Consider the following 19,266-nt stretch of genomic DNA (forward strand, 5'->3'; position numbering starts at 1 on the left):
ATCAGTTGCAGTCGCAAAGCTGTACACACATGCTGATATAGGCAGGAAGACCGAGATAAAACCGAACAGGTCAGTTTTGGCGCGTCTGACTAATCGCATCTCCAGACGTCACTCCAAACCCGTCATTCAAATGACTGAAATTTCTTTATCTTCGGGTTAACACTTTCAAGGCGAATACAAGTACACGAAATACTTGGGATTTTCCAGATTATTAGACACTAAGTGTATACAGGCCCTTTCCAAGAACAGATGTCCTAACAATTTGACCTCAACATGATATACAATTCGTTCCCATATTCAAAATTCCAATTTAGCTTCTCCAAATTAACAAGGAAACAACAAAAATTTCGCATAAACACATCATGAGATTAAATCATTGGATAATAGTAAGGCAACTTTCTGTCTCCACGTTTTTTAAACTTATGATTCGAGGTCGTTTGAAGGATCTCCAGCACCCGCGTTCTCGAATTTTGTCATGACTAACCGGATTTTCAGCTCTTCCAAGGGTCCATTCAAGAGTAGTGAGGGAATCCACCAAGAAGTGTTATGCGACGCGAGTTTCTGTGCCCCGTATACGGATCCAGACTGGTAGCGCGAGGTATTTTATCCTTTCTCATATTCCTCAGAATTGACCAATGTTGTCGTGTTCCTCCTGGTGCCAGCGCATCTTGTGGTACTATAACAGCGCTTTCATTCTAATTGTTTAGTTTCCTGATATGAATCGGGGACTACTTAGAAACTCTGTGTTCCGCTAGCAATACAGTGTCCGAATATAGGCCAAAAATAACAAACAAAACAAAATATGAAAAGAAACATATGAAACACCCCTTGCAACAGAAACATTGGTAACATTTGAGAGGGCATCGAAGAGATTGGGTTTTGCCTATTGGAATTGAAAGTCTTGAGGAACTGGCAGAATTCTTCCGCATCTTGATGGTGTTGGAGGTTGTAACTCGATTCCGTCTATAACAGGAGAATCATTATCAGCAACCTATACCAGATAACACCATTTTGCAATAATGAGGATCAAACTCACCAAAACTCTGGTTGAGGATCTTCCCAGCTCACTGGTTGTTCGATGTATTCGAATTCTTCCCTATATTCGAGTGTTTCATCTTCGACTACTCTTGATAGCTCTGGAGCCACGGTCCTTGGCTGGTACATTAGAGAACGTTCGTTAAGTGTTCTGTGGGATCCATATGCTGGCCCCTCATATGTTTCACTGCCCGTGGGCTGGTGATATTCGAACTCATTCATTATGTGGGGACGATGGAGAAGACCCCTTGGCGTATCTGCAGTGTTATTTGGAACATTTGGGAACCAATAATTAGAAGGCCCTCCCGTTTCATAGCCGATCGGACTACTCGTGAAATTGTGCAATGCCAGATGCGGATGTGGCGAGGGCATTTCCCCATTGCCGGGGTCAATCGGACATTCCACGGGTGTAGTGACATTGGAGTGTAAACCGATACCATTCTCCATCAGGTGATTTTCGAAATCGTGTATCATTGCGCGAACAGAAGGCGACTCCCTATCTGGAGACTCGATGTCAAATATAATATCTTCTAGGATATATCCACTCAACGTTAAATTCGTTTCTCCGCGCTTGAGGCGAATTCTGATATCTCCCAACACGATCCGGAAAGGTGTTAAGATGCGATCGGGGTCGGGTTCATCGGGGTGAGAGTCTCATTCGTCAAGCTCCCCGATCCGGAGAGGTGTCCCGTTCTGGAGATGTGTGGCGCTCCGGTTTGTTCTTGAACTGAACGCGAGAGTGGTGTTGAGGAGATTGCGACCATCGGGGCCTCGGAAGGAAGGTGGAGCTGAACCCTGAAGCGTGTTCATGCTGGGGTCTGAGCCGTTGGGGGCGCTACCTCCGCTATTCTCGGAAAAGACGGGAGGGCTATCTGGTGGGGTTGTATTGTACATCACTGCCTTCCCTTTCGAGTCGCCTTGGTTTTCCATCGCTGCTGTTATTCGTGATTTACCCAAGGTGGAAGCTTTTCACGAGAATCAGGGTGGAAAGGATGCAAGCAAAGGTTGGCTAGGCGCTCACACTGTCGAACAAATATGGAAAAGTATATGCTTGTTAAGTATTAAGGATCTGATATCGGGCTTTACTACATTTGCAGATGTAGAGAATAAGGGATATTATTTGAAAATATCAGAGTGGAACTGGTTTTATCACGATGAAAATGAGATAGGAGGAGGTAAGGAGAAGCAACATGAGGGAGGGACAGAAGGTCGGCGCATCTGCTTTTGCATAGAGAACTGGCTCCAACATTAAAAGACCTCAGCAGGAAAATACGCTCTATGGGAATTCAAAAATGACGCCATGTTTGTTCTGCATGCAATGGCTCCGCGGAATCTGAGTTTAGTGTCTTCTAGAATGGGAGGCACAACTCTCTCAAGATCTAGCGGTGATGGGAAGGGCCCGCTCCGGGACACGTTAAAGAGCATGCTACGGGGGCTCTGCGGCCTATTGCAGAATCAGCAGGGCCACCCATAGCCTGGTGATATTCCCGAAGCCTCGAGATCAAGGCCGTGCTTTTCATCTGAGCTTTGGACTTAGTCCGCCAATCGATTCTTTCTCTTAAAGCCTGTTTATACATGCAAGATTCACCTGCTTCTTATCATTTGTCGAACTGAGATAACGTTGAGGAGCTGCCCCGTCTCTACGTTTATTGAAGGCTGCTAAGATCTGTCCTTTTATTTTTTTTTTTTAAAAAAAAAAAATCATATATCTACGGACCACTCTTTTGCAGCAGTTTAACCCCTAACATTACGGGTATTGATGTGAATCTAAGTTCTTGGTACTACGAAGCCCTCTGTGAGAGGTACACTACCTCCGTTTTCAAAGATTTGGTCCTCTTTGTCTGCTTCATCTTCTGGAGTATGAAATGCCCCGCTGCGGGTTCACCCACAGCGGGAACAATACAAAGAGTGAGTTGCGTGGTTATACATGTTCCGACCCAACTTCGCCCACCCCAATATATAATTTAAGTTGTCTCTGGTATGTCTAGTAGGACACAATGTTTGATAAGGGGTTGTCTGAGCAGGGGACACGCCTAGGGGAACAGAGAAAGGCGATATAGACTACTTCGTACTGAAATATGAACTTCAGGCCGTGTTCAAGCAGAACCCCAAAAAGCAGCAGTATCCCTTAGTTTCGAGGAGGATTTGGCTACAAAGAACGAGAGCCAAAAGCCCAATAAGAGCAGTAATCCAACCTGGAATTTATTTAATCTGGAGTAAAATCTGATCCACGCTGCTACATGCAGACAGCGAAGTTCCGTTGTCAAAAACCGGTCAAGAAATCAACAATATTAACGTAATCAATAAGTGAGTCAGCCACATAAGCAAGTCAGCCACTTTTCATCTCATCTCAGAACAACATCTTTATCATCAAAAATGTCAACCACACAAAGAAATAAAGCCTTTACTCAGGAAGGAAGGCTTCTTTTAGCCATTCAAGCATTTAAAAATGGTCAAATTTCAAGTGTATGAGCTGCAGCAAAGCTGTATGATGTTCCACATTCCACCTTAGGTGATCAGGTACATGGTCATACAGCATGTGTTAACACTTCCTCAAAGAACTGGAAACTTAGTCTTACAGAGGAAGAATCTCTTGTTCAATGGATTCTGACTATGAATGAGTGAGGTGTGCCACCCCAGGTTGCAGCTGTATGAGAAATGGCCAATCTCATTCTTACCAGTTGGGGATTCAACTGCCCACCCACAGTGGGTGAATGCTGGGTACAAAACTTTGTCAAATGCCATGAAGAGCTGAAATCCAAGTTCTCCTGCAAGTACAACCATCAACATGCACTATGTGAGGATTCTGAGATTATCTGTGAGTGATTTAGACTTGTACAAAACACTATTGCAAAGTATGGAATTCTGAAAGATGATATCTACAACTTTGATGAGACTGAATTTCAGATGAGAGTTATTGAGACTGCCAGAGTGGTTACTGGGTCTAAAAGAGTCAGAAATCTCAAGCTTGTACAGTCTGAAGATTGAGAATGAGTGACTGTCATTGCTGAAGTCAATGTCTCTGACTGAGCTCTGTGTACAATGATTATTCTTAAGGAAAAGATGCATCAGTTCTGTTGGTATGAGACTGAGAGACTGCCCAGGAATTGAGTGATTGAAGTCAGTGAGAATGACTGAACAAATGACCAGCTGGGCTTGTACTGACTGAAAGAGATGTTCAACAAGAAGATCCTACTCTGTATGAAGAGTACACACTGACTGTTGATTCTGAACTGGCATAGAAGCCATGCCTCTGCTGAATTTGATCAATTCTGCTCTGAGAATCAGATCATTGCTCTCTATATGCCATCTCATTCCTCTCATCTTCTCCAGTCATTGAATGTTGGCTGCTTCTCCCCTCTGAAAACAGCATACAGATGACAGATAGAGAATCAGATGCAGTTTGAAATCAATCATATTGACAAGAAGAAGTTTCTGGCCCTATATCCTGCAGCTCAGATGCAGGCCCTGACTGAGAGCAACATCAAAAGTGGCTTCAGAGCAGCTGGATTGGTTCTGTATGACTCTGAGCAGGTTCTCTCACATCTTAATACAACAATGCATATCCCCACCCCTCCTGGGACCTCCCACAGCTTCCAGGCCTCCTGGGCCACTGCCACACTGCACAATGTACATCAATTGAAGCAGCAGACTGAGAAGGTCAAAAAAATATATCAAGTACTGTACACAGAGTCCACCCAGTCCAAGCAATTGAGCCCTGAGTCAGCTGGTCAAGAGGTGTCAAATGGCAATGCACAGTGCTGCTATTCTAGCAGTTGAAAACAGAGAGTTAAAAGCTGCAAATGCCAAACAAAAGAAGAAGTGAGAAAGAGGCTGTACATATGTAGCTCAAGAGGATGCTTTAGAGGTTGAAGAAGGCTTGGATCATGTACAAAGCATCAATGAATGGAAAAGAGAGGTGATTGAGGCTGCTGAGTCTCAATCACAAAAACAGACAGCATCACAGTGTAGTGTATGTGGGATTACTGAGCATACTGCTTGTACATGCTCTAGGAATATAGAAAATAATTGACAATATAATTCTTTCTCTTTTTCTTTATGATTGAGGCATAGATGCATTCTCATCGTACAGTGGGGTGAGAAGTGGCTGACTTGCTTATGTGGCCGACTCGCTTATTGATTACGTTAAGCTTTACTTGGAACCATAGAACTGAAGGACATCCTCCACAGATCCACAACTTAAGGTTTACGTCAGCGCCATAGTTAGATTTGACGTCAGCTAGTAACAATCATACTCTCACAGTGCGGGCGGCATCACGATATCTCTTTTGACGTCAACAAATGCGCTGAAATGTCTTCTCGTGCTTGCTAAGTTAAAGTTTCCAATTGCTTTATTAGGATTTTTTTTTTGCGCTGCAACTAGGCTGAAGTGCCTGCATAGGTTGAATTGGGTACAAGACGGGGGGACCGGTTTATCAGCACCTGTTCACACAATCATGATGCACAGCATATGGGGGCTACGGGTCCCTCTTATACAAACGCTCATTTTAAGTCCTTCGCTGAAAAGCTAGATGATAATTCCCAAGTGGGTGTAAAGCGCTGGAAAGAGTAGCAATGACAAAAATGCAGATGGTGAAAGAGACAGGCCTCCGATTAAATGCTATACACTTCTAACCACCTTGATCCGTCATACTCTTCTTTGGTAGTGATGATGAACAGAGCCAGTGGAGAACTTTTGGAAACAAAAATGGAATGCGAATTTGTTATCAGGTTATGGCAGACTGTAAAGGGGATTTATCACTAACACACCGATATAGGTTTACACTCTTCACAACTTCAAAGCATCACTTGCTAACCAAATTGGCAGTATTCATTATCGTATGACTCGAAATTATGGGGATGGTATCTAAGAACATCACTTGCTAACCAAATTGGCAGTATTCATTGTCGTATGACTCAAAATTATGGGGATGGTATCTAAGAACCAACAGGGAGTGCTGGTCCATATGCAATGGTATCGGGCATAGTAGTGCTATGACATAGATATATTGGGAGATATGCCAACCACACTACTTTCTCGCGCAAACACGGGAGAGAAAGAAAGCACTTGGGGCATACACTAAGAACTTTGTTTCCGAGACAGAACATCAGGATTCTGCTTCGTCCGTCCCGTCTCTTTGTCCTTTTCGGGTTGCGACTGTGAGCAACCCGCTTGGTGATTGCTGGGATGGAAACACCTTTCGGAAAAGACAACTCTGTGGTGGTGTCGAAGAGGGAGATATAACGTTAACTAGGGTGTATCTTTATCTTCGGTTCCATGTAGACGTATGGGTCAATCAAGGGGCGGACGAACTCCCGCATTATTCCTGGGAGTAGAAAGGCAGACACTCAGTTTGAGCTCATCTGATGAGATGTATGATATGTCCCCTGAGCCTTATGTGTTGTATGGCAGGTATGATGGTAGTGTGATCAGTGGTGATTATATATGAAATATTCAGATATGCCATCTTCACTGGTTGAATGCAGCGTCACATTCACATTCTGCTTCCTTTCGATTGGCTCCCTAATATGCCTTTTGGGAGAAGTCAGCAAAGGAGCTGTATTGCTACCAACATATAATTCAGTGAAGCCTCACCCCGGTCCCACAGTGGTGCGTTGAGGGGGCCGCTCTGGCAAACCGACATGTTAACTCGAGATTATGTTGGTTGATGTGGGAGTTCCGGGCATCAAGTGGTTCATCAAGGAAGGCTCATTGGAATTTGAGCCTGATCGTTGAGTTGGATAGAGGATTTGGAGAAGAGTCCCCTCTCTCTGAGGTCCATGGCTGTTCTGTGCGAGACTCTTATTCTCATCCTGGCCCTACATACCTGTTTGTCCATAAAGCTGACCTATGCAGCAACCCCCCTTATTCCAGAGCGCATTGCGACAGGGAGCTCTCATGTCGTATATATCAGCCTACTCTATGTAGGGATCCATGAGAAATAGCTCAAGAGAGAGTTATTTTGACAGCAGACTGTTGCTAATGGATGTTATCGAACACGTTTATCTCTGTTAAGATTTTGATTGCCACTCGCAGCACCTCCTTTACATACCCAATTAGCATTTCGGATGGACATTAGCTGCAGTTATAGATCATCTCTCTCTGTTGATCTTATATCAACCCGCGGGCCGGGAGGAGATTGCCGCCCCACAATTACCGAGCCAACCTGCGTTGACCCCACTAACGGTTTCCGTTTCTGACCGACGATTCCCTTATGTTGAAATCCCCCAGGGATTTCTTAGAAGCGTGTTTCTCTCCTGCAACAGCCGAGTCTCTCCCAACTGCAGTCTTTGGTGACCCCGGCCCTGGTCGAACCAAGAGCCAATTGCCCTTCCTTCATTCCTCCTGGTTTACCTCTGATAAGGCCTCTACATTGTGGAAAACCCCATGAAGTCCGAGTGGGAAGAAGATGTGGATATTTACAACTAGGCATTATTCTCCTTTTGTGGCCTGAAAAATACGGACCTCTAAAACGTCAAATGTGATATCTCTCTGCGTATCTCTGACTGGTGGTTTGGTAAAGGCCGATGTATTATTGCTGAAGTTGATAACGAAAAATGCACTGTACCCACGGGGTCTACCACCACATAGCAATTTGGGCTATCGTTCGCCAAAAACTAGTGAGGACGATATTGACAGAGCACTCCGCAGTCGTATGGCATCTTACGCAGTATATGATGAATACTCCAATAGATCCACTTGCCGAAGAAACCCTGATCATAATTGCGGGGAAGATTGGGAGAACATATCCATGCGTCGTTATCTTTCAGTAAAGACGATAGGGTAAAATGAAGGGCCAATGGACAAGGGAGGGATATAATGCTATGCCAAAAATGCAATGTTTGGGGATGATTCCAAAGCATGTTGGTGGGGTTGCAATGGATATTTGTAACCAAAATAAACAGCTACTCAAGCGGGAAAGCCTGTGTATGGACTTGGTTGACCGCTAGGAATATGATGACAGAAAGTGCTAGATAACACTTCAAGATAAGTTATGAAGTATGTAATATATCTGACATACCAAGCAAGATAATAGGATCGGTATCGGGAGTTAAGCATGATACACGGCTCACATGTAGATGACGTTGGAGCGTCATTAATTGCTCCTGGATTCCTTGCCATCGATAAATTTCCGGCCGGAGTGGGGAAATCAAGGATTATGAAAGGCAAGGGGAAAACAAGGGGGGGTTGCTTCTCACCACATCTCTAATGGATGAATCCTACAGTTAAGTGATAGTCAGTATTTTTCATTCATCAGGGTGTCAATATGTGATGAAAAAGGAAGATTTCTCCTTAATTAGAGTGCCAAGATCGGGCAACAACGGCGAAGCGGTGGTGGAAACTCGTTTTCAGAGCCATCTTCCAAGGTCTATGTACAATTCAATATTCCTTAAATCACGCCTTTCACCGTGATAAATCGGGTAAATCCGCTCCACAAGCCAAGGCGAATCACTCCCCTTTTTTTTTTTTTTTTTTTTTTTTTCAGTTCGACAAGAAATCCTCTCAAGTACTCCGTACTCCGTTATGTTACTTCAACCGGCGGGCTTTTATTCATGCGTGTCAGAACAAGGCGCCAAAGACCAGCTTCTAAACTTCGCTCAGCAGGACATTAGCAGCCTTAAATAGTAGAGATACTTGGAGAGTGCTTTCTGATGGATCTCGCTGACATTTTCGGGCCACGACAGGAATCCCTCTCGCTGATCGATAGGTTTCGAGGGTAGAGAGCCCACAAGGAGCTAAGATGGGGTTAAATATTGAGTTGCCTCAGGGGCACTACCCCGGATTTCTCGCCTAAACTCCGGGCTGGGAAATGCCCCCTTGGGCGTCGGGTTAGACACACCTTAGGAATCCAGATTTGGCGCAGGCGAGGGTGCTATGAGATATATAACTCCCTGAGAAAGCTTATTCGCAAAAATGTGTATTCAGTCTGCTTTGCCGTAGAAACCATTGACTAACTACCGATTGGAGCCGCTGATCGTAAGGCCAACAGCTCAGAATCAAGACAATAATAGAGTTTGACGATCCTCTCCGTGTTTCGGGGCGATGTTACCCTCCCGGGCTGTCGAGAAACCCTCGTATCCAACGGAAGTGAAAAACATTATATCGATCTGACTCTCGTGGTTCCAGTGGAATCTTGAGGTCACGATTTCTGGCCTGGTCCGCCCCACTCGAAATTCTCCTCTCTTTGGGGAGAAGAAATTGACAACGACATGTAGGAATCCCCACCTACCGAGTAATGAGCCAATTAACTACCTCGCATTGCACAACTTTCATGATAGCCGGTTGGTAAAGGAATAATAAACGGACGGAAGCCGTTTGATTACCCACTCCATGTGGTATTCGCATCGTCACAGGCTAGAAAGTGAGAGCAACTCGGTATCAGGGTGCCCAGATCTTCTTCTTCCTTATTTTTTATTTTTATTTTTATTTTTATTTTTTTGTGTGCAGGAAAATTCCTCAACGGCTAACTTATTAACTTATCCATGTATTTGGTATGAGACGCTGACAGTTAGCTGTGGCAGAGTGCCAAACCAACCCAAACTTTTGGTGCCATGTCAGCCCTCGAAGTCAGGTCCTATATCCTAACCACCCAGAACTATAAAATACCAGAATGGCTATAGGCTAATCTGACAGTTGGATGATTATCATGCCCACTTTTCTCTTCAATAAAACTGCTGCCCCAAAAGCCAATGATACCTCATCAACGCGAAAAGACATCCACGTCGACGAGCTGTTCTCCACACGGAACGCGACGAATAAAGTGCCTCCAGGGCCTGATCCTTTCCAGGCACCAAGGCTTGTAACGTCAAGATATAACAAGCACATTTCAAACACAAGTTAAAGAATGCGATCTATGCGATCAGGCCTATCATTGGATAATCATATTTTGTTTGAAGTAATGACAAGGTTTGGTGGCTAGGAATCTGGTACAGGGCAACTATCAACTAGTTTCTTTTCGGGGATTTAGCAACACCTTGATTTTTAATATCCTGAGAAACTTTGTGCCACTCAAAAATCCTTCATCCAGTCTGCTCATTCTTTGTGTCGCGATGCCTTGAGATCGGTCTCGGCTTCTTACATCAAGACCAACGCTTCAATGAGATTGCCAAAATACAATGGCCAACGGCGACTCTTTCCGGCGGCAGACTCCTGACTCGGGATACCAAAGACAAGCTTACTGGAAGCTGCCAACAACCATGACATCACCATGTCTATTTTCCAGTGTGCCTATTTCCGCCTCTGGCTGATGATGCAAGACGTGGTCTCATGTAACCGCTCTTCAATCCAAGTACTCCCCCAAACGTTCGTGTAAGTGCGTGGCATCCATTGCGTGTGATTGGATTTCCGGATGAAATCTTCAGCGCCAGTGCTCCTATGAAAACAAACCATTCCAGGGCAAGGCATTGGAATTCATCAGTAAATGACTTCCACAATCCCTGCAATTCATACAGCTGAGCGCTTTCGGATATTGCCGATAAGGCTGTCCAAGCCTCGGCTATATCAAGTCTCGACCGACCCTTTCCCCAAGAGTCCAGCTGCCGCGAACGGGAAAAGTCATTCTTGAAGAATTCAGCAAGGATAGGGTTTGCTCCGACTTCAGGATCTCCACAAAATGCGAGTGCTCTGAAGCTCGTATTCGAACGTCGTATCTGATTAGAGATTTGCACATATCAATACCTCGAAGTATTTTTTTAAAACCGGACGCCAAGAGTTGCCATTAACTATTGCCAGAGATTGAGCATCCGTACTCCCAAGATGCTCTCAAACATATCCACAAAAGTGTTTTTTCACATCAGGACTAAAATTTTGCTTCTGAATCCGTATGTGGCTTTCCACATTCCACTTTTCACAGGCTGGCGACCTTCGTTCCAAGACTAGATGTGCTCCACACCCCACAACTCCAAGCCTTCTAGAAAAGCTACACTCTCTGGCTCCCAAGAGAAACAAGCAATAGTATCAAGAGAGTAGTGCATCCTAGCGGTGATCTAATGCTATTAGCGACCAAGACTTGACTCTAAGGTAATGATCGCTATATCGAATTTGACCGATAACTAACATTCGTTCGCGGGAAGACCATATACAGAACAAGTATAATTCCTTCTATGGAAAGCTTCTGGAAGGAGCAATAACAAGATCAACCCCACAATAAGCTGACAACGCTTGAATTTTCATCGTCTCTACGGAGAAATCTCCGCCAGTATCCGAACCATTTGCTGAACAGTCTCTTCATGCCAAAATGCCACCATTAGTGGGATGCTGGTAGAGTCGCTGTCGAAAACAACATGAGTATCAAAACTTGGGAAATAAAAGATCGCGAAGAATGCGGTATAGTAAAGAAGTAGCCCTCCCTTCTTGTCATTATTACTTGGTGTTAGGTGTTCCCATCTGATATCACCAGCGACAGAGACACAGACCTGTGATTTTCATCTATTAGCAGGAACTTAAGACAGTTGTGTTCTTCCGGATGCGAGGAACTCCAGACACTCGACAAACAGCGTGTAAACTAGCCGAATCATACTTTATTTCGCCATCCACCAGAAACTAGCAACCAACATTTTCATATCTTGTCCCTTCTGTCATTCGATTCGCAAAAAGCCAAACATGTTTAAGGTAACTCAGCGATAAACACCAGAGGACGTGTAAGGGTCGTTACTCCTACCAGGGCAGTATTTTCTGATACCTCCGGAGAGAAAATGTACCTTACTCTGATGCATTTCGATACAACCACAGATCCATCCGAACCAGGGCTATCCTTGCGATCTTCTAGCATTGATAACAACCTAGCCAATCAATACTGTGCCGAATTAGCAATGTCAGCAGGCATGAATGTGGATGCATGGATGTCGATCCCTTTCATCATATTTTATTTTCTCCAGCCATCGGTCACTGCTTGTAACGTTGGGGATCAGAATGATACGCCAAGGCCCAAGCCCCCAAAAAACGCCTCTGCTGAAAATATAACCGAATGATAAGGATTCGAACTCTACATGTTACATTCATCAGGACAAGAATAATAGTACAGGACACGTCGCTGCCACTGTCTGGTCTTTCGAAAAAGAGGAAATGAAATAGTCCGAAGAATCATGCTTTAACCCCCAGAGAGGGGGGAAGATAATGGGATGATACCGACCGAGAAACAAAGGAAATACGATTGTTTCTGACATTGCTTGCATTACTTAACCTTGCTAAAAAGAAGCTTAAACAAAGAAAGAAATCAAAAACACTGTTCCCGTTTTCCAATAATATCTTGTCCCTCAGCTGACCCGTCAGGGCAAGATCGGCCGTCGGCTTGGACTCATTCGTACACCTCACCCGAAAGCATACAGTCCTTCGTAAATGGGAGAGACCAGTAAGATTCAGAGCTGTGAGGCGAAACCCTCTGCTGTATCCATGCAAACAAAAATCCCAAGATTGTCGCGTCTGATTAACCCCAAAAAAGCCAAAAAGTAACAGCCAGGTTTCGACATTATGAGAGGTTGCTCATTTGAAGATCTCCACCGACAAACCCTATCTAAGCAAGTCTCTCACGAACACCCCATTTATTTCCGCCACAGAGGAACATTAGTGCCAGGCATGTAGGGTGGCTGGAGGCAGCCCAAAAAAAATGCCTGTGATTTCCGTCGTCACAAGATTCACAACCCTAGGAAGTTTCATCATTAATATTACATAGCCGATATAGCATCCAGTAAGCCAAGGGGTTCGTGTAGTCGAAGAGGGGAACAACGTTGCATATCGGCTTAGCTGCCCGCAGTACAAGAGTTTGAAGTTGCACTCAGCTCATGGTTGAAGTCCTTGCATATATGAACTTGACTGCCTCCCTTCCAGAACACTAATGTACCTGGTCGCTCTTATCTTCCTGCGATCTCTGGTCCGGAAAGCCAAAAAAACAGACGGGGTTGGGGTTTGAAAAAGTGAAATATCTCCAAGTTAATCGCCGACCACAACACGGTCTTACTTCTTCTTGTAGTGGGCGAATTTCTTGCGATCGCTGCCCGCAATGTCGAAAGAAGAGGCATCAGAACGGATTCCTCCTTATAACAATGTGGGAAAAGACATCGATGCCAAGGAACTGCAGTTCAGCGAAGCTGCTGGCCTCTACGGTGATGCTGAAACTGCCGCACGTTATGGCTATGTTACTCGAGGGTATGTCGTTCCAATATCGTTCCGATAGCCACGCGAAAAAAATGTCAAATGTCTCTGGCTCTGTGGGCTGACGTGACCTAATAGACTGAAATCCCGGCACATTCAATTCATCGCCTTGGGTGGATCTATAGGCACGGGTCTCTTCTTGGGCATTGGTCGTGCTCATGTTCAGGGTGGTCCACTCAGTATTCTTCTTGGTTATACATTGACTGGAGTTGCAATCTTCGGAATGGTAGAAGCCGCCCTCGAACTCCTCTCTGAACCTTAAGGCTGACTAGGATCTTGCAGATGATGTCTCTCGGTGAAATGGCAACATGGCTTCCCCTTCCCGGAGCTATTCCTCATTTCTGTGGCCGGTATGTTGACGAAGCAATGGGATTTGCTGTCGGCTGGAATGTACGTTGCACTCCTTGAATGAAAATTTAAATAAAGAGCAGAACGGGACACGGGAATTATTGCGGACAGCTCAAATACTGATTCGGTTAAATAGACTTGGTATCAATGCGCCATCACCATCTGTGTTGAAATCGCCGCCGCCGCCCTGCTTATTGAATTCTGGCCAGGCGCAAAGGGAATTAACGTCGGAGCGTGGATCGCACTAGTTTGGGTGCTAATTATGTTTCTGAACGTCTTCGCTGTGGCCATCTATGGTGAGGCGGAGTTCATCTTTGCAAGTATCAAGATTGTCACCATTGTCGGCCTTCTTATCCTGGCGCTTATTATTGATCTTGGGGGTGGTCCCGATCATGACCGACGAGGATTCCGGTACTGGAAAAATCCCGGTGCAATGAATGAGTATGTTGCAAAAGGTGACAAAGGCCGATTCCTTGGATTCTTCTCGACACTGGTGAATGCTGCATTCTCGTACGGAGGAGTAGAAATGGTTGCTTCTGCGGCCGGTGAGGCAGCAAATCCACGACGAAACATCCCTAAAGCTATCCGGAGAGTCTTTTGGCGTATTCTTGCCTTTTATGTCTTGGGATCTCTTGCCATCGGAATGCTAGTTCCATATAACGACAAAAATCTGCTGGATGCTCGGAAGACGTCGTCAAGCAACGGCGCCGCCTCCCCATGGGTCATCGCTGTTAAGAGTGCCGGAATTCCAGTCCTCCCATCCATCATCAATGCGGTTATCCTAACCTCCGCATCCTCGTCGGGTAACGCATTCTTGTACACAGGTAGTCGCTACCTCTATGCATTGGCCCAAAACGGACAAGCACCGAAGTTTCTCCTTAAATGCACCAAACTGTAAGCAACATCGAACATCCGTAGGTCATTTGGCCGTTGGGACTTGCTGACTCTTTCTTCCCATATAGGGGTGTGCCGATTTACTGCGTCCTGATCACCGGATCCTTTGGACTTCTCACTTTCATGTCCACCAGCGCAGGCGCCAACACTGTCTTCCTCTGGTTCCAAAACTTGACCACAGTCGCCTCGCTTTTCACCTGGGTTTCCATCAGTGTCGCCTGCATTAGATTCCACCACGCAATCAAAGCGCAAGGCGTGGATCGTAGTTCCATGGTCTTCCGAGCTCCCTGGCAACCAATACCTGCGTACTTTTCCTTGGTGTTTTTCTCCATCATCATCGTTTTCAATGGCTTCGATGCCTTTGCGCCTGAGTTCAAAGTCCAAAGTTTTCTCACTGCCTACCTTGGTGTCCCCATTTACTTCGCACTCTACTTCTTCTGGAAGGTCTATAAGCGGACAAAATTCGTCGATCCTGCGGAAGCCGATATTTGGTCCGGCAAAGCTGCTCTGGATGCTGTGGAGTGGCCTCCGGACAACCCACGTAACCTCATCGAGAAGGTGTGGTACTGGATCGCATAAATTGAGACTCGAAACACGAGGGAGAGTTCTGATAATTTATTTATTTCATGTCATTGCCGGTGTTTAGTGTAGTCGAGATTGAATATACTCATGGTTGTTCGTAAACCATGTGTCAATAGCCAACAGGGTTGTACCCGCGGGAAACGGGTACACCCCTCTCTCTTATCACCCCTTCGTCATGTTATTCCCGCTCTTCAATCCTTTGCCTCTTTGTCATAGTTCAGTCAGATTCTCTTGCTCTCCGTAAAATATATCACACCTTGACTGGATTCTATCTCAAGTAGGGAAGCCCTTCAACTTGTTCAACTGCGTGTCTCTTTCACTCACCATCCATTTGCAGTTGATAGGAGCATCCGACGTTTTTTCACCTTGGAAAAAAGGGCCATGTCAACCGACAAAGCTAGGCATGTCTGCAGTGGGTTAGGGAGCATCTCACCACCCATATTGGCAACTAGGCCCGGTTGCCAGTGTTGGCGTGAGAAATAAATCATATATCGATACTGTCTCCATTCCATATGCTCCAAAGGAAGAAACAAACAATGCCAAGGTCACAGAAGGTGAATAAAGCACGACGCATAGAGAAGAGAAATCCGAGGCGAAATTTATGATTGGAAAAGAAACATATGAAGGGGGAAAACAGCCTTAATGATATATATAGCAATCACTACAATAATCGATAAGTCGCCGTTTTTTCCCAGGGTTGTTATAATAAATCCCCGGTTTGAGAGCCGGGAGCGCGGCGCAAGGGAGAAGAAAGCATGAAAAAAGGAATGGACAGAGTATTATATACTTCACTAAACCGTGTAAATGGAAGACAAATTGGAGGTGCGAAAACGGATGTTCTCTTCAGGGTATTGATGTCATAATATATCGGAGAATAATCACGCCCTTCGGGGTAGACGACATTCCGACGGCTCCATATTTTTCCCCCGTTGAACCTTATTGAATAGAATGGCCGGGCGTCTCTTGCAGACTGCAGACTTTTGGAAAATAAATAAATAAATGAATTATAAAATATAATCCGATCCAATCAAAGTGTTTCGTGCAAAATGTGCTTGCAAGTGACCCAGAATGCTTTCGAGGATTTTATGAGAGAGCACGCAGTTTTATAGTATATTTTGTCAGGTAGAAAGCGTTAACTACCACAGGAAACGAGGAGATGTTTTATACGAGGTGGGGGTTTTTGGCACATCTTCTCTCCAACATCATTGGAAATTGACAAACTTGTGGCTGATACAATAAGGTTTCTCTAGGCTAGGGCTTGGACACCGCCTGCTTTATGATCTCTACTATTATCTTCAACAATGTGTTTGGGGTGGCTCTGGAAATCAAAAAAAGGCCTCAAAAAGCGATAGGGATACCAGTGATTATTACGCCATACAATTATGCTGCGTGGATTCCGCTCAATTGATATATGAATAACACAAGAGATCAAGACTTGGAAAGAACCAACTCGTGAGCTAGCCATGAGTCACTTTGCAGCTGGAAAATCGACAGAGGGAGTGAGGCCAGGGAAAACGGAACATCCAACGGCCAATAGGAGGACTATCTATTCAAGATGGCCTTGACTTGTTTATCGCCATTCTCTTAAACGATCCAGGAGCATGGATAGTCCAAGAAATCGCAACATCACCCGCATACTTCTTCGAATCGCCTTCCAGATGTGATAGAAACCCAGCCCTGCATACCCGAGTAAATAGGCCAAGGGCACTGCGACAACGACCATCCACACATGTGCTTTGCCAGTCCCCAGTAAATTCAAATTCATGCCGAAAACAGAAGTGACAAAGGTCAGCGGGACAAATATAAAAGCGAGCTTGGTCAGGCGTTTTAGGGACTCGTTTTGTTGGACACTGCGCTTTGATTCCTCAAGGGATGCAATCGCCGCAGACATATTGATATGTGGCACTTGTCCCTGTAGCCGCTGAGTTTCGTTCTCCAAGTCGCGTTTGAGCACGGAAAACATGAGCTCTGACAAGGAGGATGTTGGATATCGTGCCCCGAATTCCCATAGGCACTGGAAATTGCTACTTTGCCTCTGCAGATTGTCAGAGCGATGCGCTAGTGTATCGGGATTTTCAGGATCCAATGATGTCGATTGAGTTTCGAAAACCAAAGAAAGGGAATATATTTGAGCGCAGGGTAAGATGTAAAGGAGTGGGTTTTGAGTCGCTAATGCGATATCTTCGGGTTTAAACTGTTTGAGATCATCGATGTATATGTCATTGAGGTTATCTGATTTTTTGATATCGGGGACTGGGAATGGCTTGTTGAAAAATAACATTTTTGACCTAAACAAGTTCGGGTCGCGGGTGATATAGTCAATGGGACCATTGCAGGCAACGATTATCACTTGAGAAGTCATGCCCGTCAGTATGTCCAAACTGGCATTGTTGAACAAGCTGTGAGGTGGATGGGGGAGAGCTACTCCATACCAGTTCTTTGCTTCCTCAAGTCGTCGCTCTCGTGAACGTAGATGGATGTGTCCCCTAAAGGATGGTGTAAGCTCAGATAATAATCGCTGACATGCGACTGCCAGAGAAAAGTGATATCTGATGCTCTAGTCCCTATGATACCGAATTGTATCATATACACCTCCGGATGGACTCGATATTTCATGCCAACTGCATCCACGATCCTGCGATCCACCCCTTCAATCTCACCAGTCTTTGCATCATGGTAGTAGCCAATGAATATCAACCTCGTGTTAGATTCGGCAGGGCGATCTTCAAGGAGATTTAAGATAGACGAATGGTCTTTGTCTAGTTGCTCGGGTTTATGAGGAAACTCGTTGAACCTGAGTTCCCCGCCGAGCTCATCAACAATGACTACCGTTCCTAGCGAGGTCTTGTCGCTCACCCGGGGCTGAGGTAGCGGTGACCTGAAAAAGTCAACAAGGCGTTCATACGTCTCGTCCACCTTGGAAAGATGATCTGCATAGCTCTCATATGAATCATATGGGAACGATGATTTCGTATTTTGTTCATTCTCGAGCGACTGTGGCATTGAAGAGCCAATGGACGATAGGTCCGACTGGGACTCCATGTCAGCAGCGTTAGCTGATGCAGTTGGCGAGGTCATGATCAATGCCGTCAGCTACCGGTCCACGTATCCCATGAAAAATCCAGACATTCAAAAAAACGCAGCTTATACAAATGATATAGTTATTAGTGGGAGAGTCGCGGGAGATATTCAAAAATATCTCCCGCAACCGCGAAACGCTCAAATCGACCAGGCCATGAGCCTGCCACAAGGCTGCGCTAGTGCCAACAGTCCTCTCGGCAATTGGATGAACCAGTCAGCCCGAATGAGAATCATAGTTGGGTTTATTAATAGTGGTCATATCCTCCACTGAGGAACCTCTGTGGTGTGGTTAGCACAGGGAGAGAAAAGCTGTCAGCAAACTTGTAGATCTGGGATCCTATGCGGGTTATTTTTAGCCTCAAGCTGAATGAGAAAAATACTGATGATAATGTTTGACGACCAGAGTTCATCAAGCCCAGACCATGAGGTGTTTCCAATGAAGATTGTGTTTATTAAACTCCTGATGTAAGAAACTTCCAGGTTACATGGCAGCTATGGATGGACCAAGGAGAGGGATACGTAGCTTAGCTGGCTGGCTTGGAGTTTTTATTTTGAGGCGCTGACAGAATGGTTCCTACACTATTTCGCACGCAGATGATTCCTCCTCAATGGAAAGCAATGGAGAAGATTGAATTCATGTTTGTTCAATCTCGTACTGGAGGATATAGAGATAATATCGACAAGAATGGGGCAGCATGCAGGAAGAAACATATTTAGTGTCGGGAACCTATCTTGTCATAGATGTGGCACCGGTTTGACAAGATTGACACGCAGAGCATTGCTGAGATGCCCTGTTGAAAAATTAAAACAAACTTTCATACAGCTACCAGTTCCGGACTGTCAACTGGAGGTTGAGAGATCCGAGATGTAGTTCTAACTATTGTATTCCTTGAACGAGAAATGCGAGCCAAAAAGCGACACATTTTTCTAAGGAAACACAAAAAACAAACGTGAAAAGAACTGTCGAATATGGACAGCATGAAGAAGAGAAGATGAATTGAAGAGGACAAACACTTGATACATAAAAACCAGCGTTCCAGTTGCATCATCAGGAAAACCAACGCATATGTGCAGTCAAATGAATCTCCCTAGGAGTTTTCCTAACCCGCTTCCATGGGTATATCACAGAGAAAAACAACATCATGACAAACATAAGAGAGATGGAGAAAAAGAGA

General features: G+C 45.0%; 3 protein-coding genes across 3 annotated transcripts; 1 reads left to right on the forward strand and 2 right to left on the reverse strand.

The window, feature by feature from the left end:
* Positions 1-1,032: 1,032 nt before the first annotated feature.
* On the reverse strand, positions 1,033-1,965 carry PADG_02135 (uncharacterized protein; the record flags this gene model as incomplete). Its single annotated transcript, XM_010758917.1, has 2 exons — positions 1,033-1,688; positions 1,764-1,965. The coding sequence occupies 2 exons, from the start codon at positions 1,963-1,965 to the stop codon at positions 1,033-1,035; spliced, it is 858 nt and encodes a 285-aa protein (XP_010757219.1).
* An 11,069-nt stretch (positions 1,966-13,034) lies between these two features.
* Positions 13,035-15,007, forward strand: PADG_02137 (uncharacterized protein; the record flags this gene model as incomplete). Its single annotated transcript, XM_010759411.1, has 5 exons — positions 13,035-13,180; positions 13,265-13,412; positions 13,469-13,576; positions 13,671-14,428; positions 14,497-15,007. The coding sequence occupies 5 exons, from the start codon at positions 13,035-13,037 to the stop codon at positions 15,005-15,007; spliced, it is 1,671 nt and encodes a 556-aa protein (XP_010757713.1).
* Positions 15,008-16,580: 1,573 nt separating this feature from the next.
* Positions 16,581-18,088, reverse strand: PADG_02138 (uncharacterized protein; the record flags this gene model as incomplete). The annotated part of the gene is made up of 2 exons (XM_010759412.1): positions 16,581-17,359; positions 17,443-18,088. The coding sequence occupies 2 exons, from the start codon at positions 18,086-18,088 to the stop codon at positions 16,581-16,583; spliced, it is 1,425 nt and encodes a 474-aa protein (XP_010757714.1).
* Between the last annotated feature and the right edge of the window lie 1,178 nt (positions 18,089-19,266).

Source organism: Paracoccidioides brasiliensis, assembly GCF_000150735.1.
Source record: "Paracoccidioides brasiliensis Pb18 unplaced genomic scaffold supercont2.2, whole genome shotgun sequence".
Taxonomy (NCBI): Eukaryota; Fungi; Ascomycota; class Eurotiomycetes; order Onygenales; family Ajellomycetaceae; genus Paracoccidioides; species Paracoccidioides brasiliensis.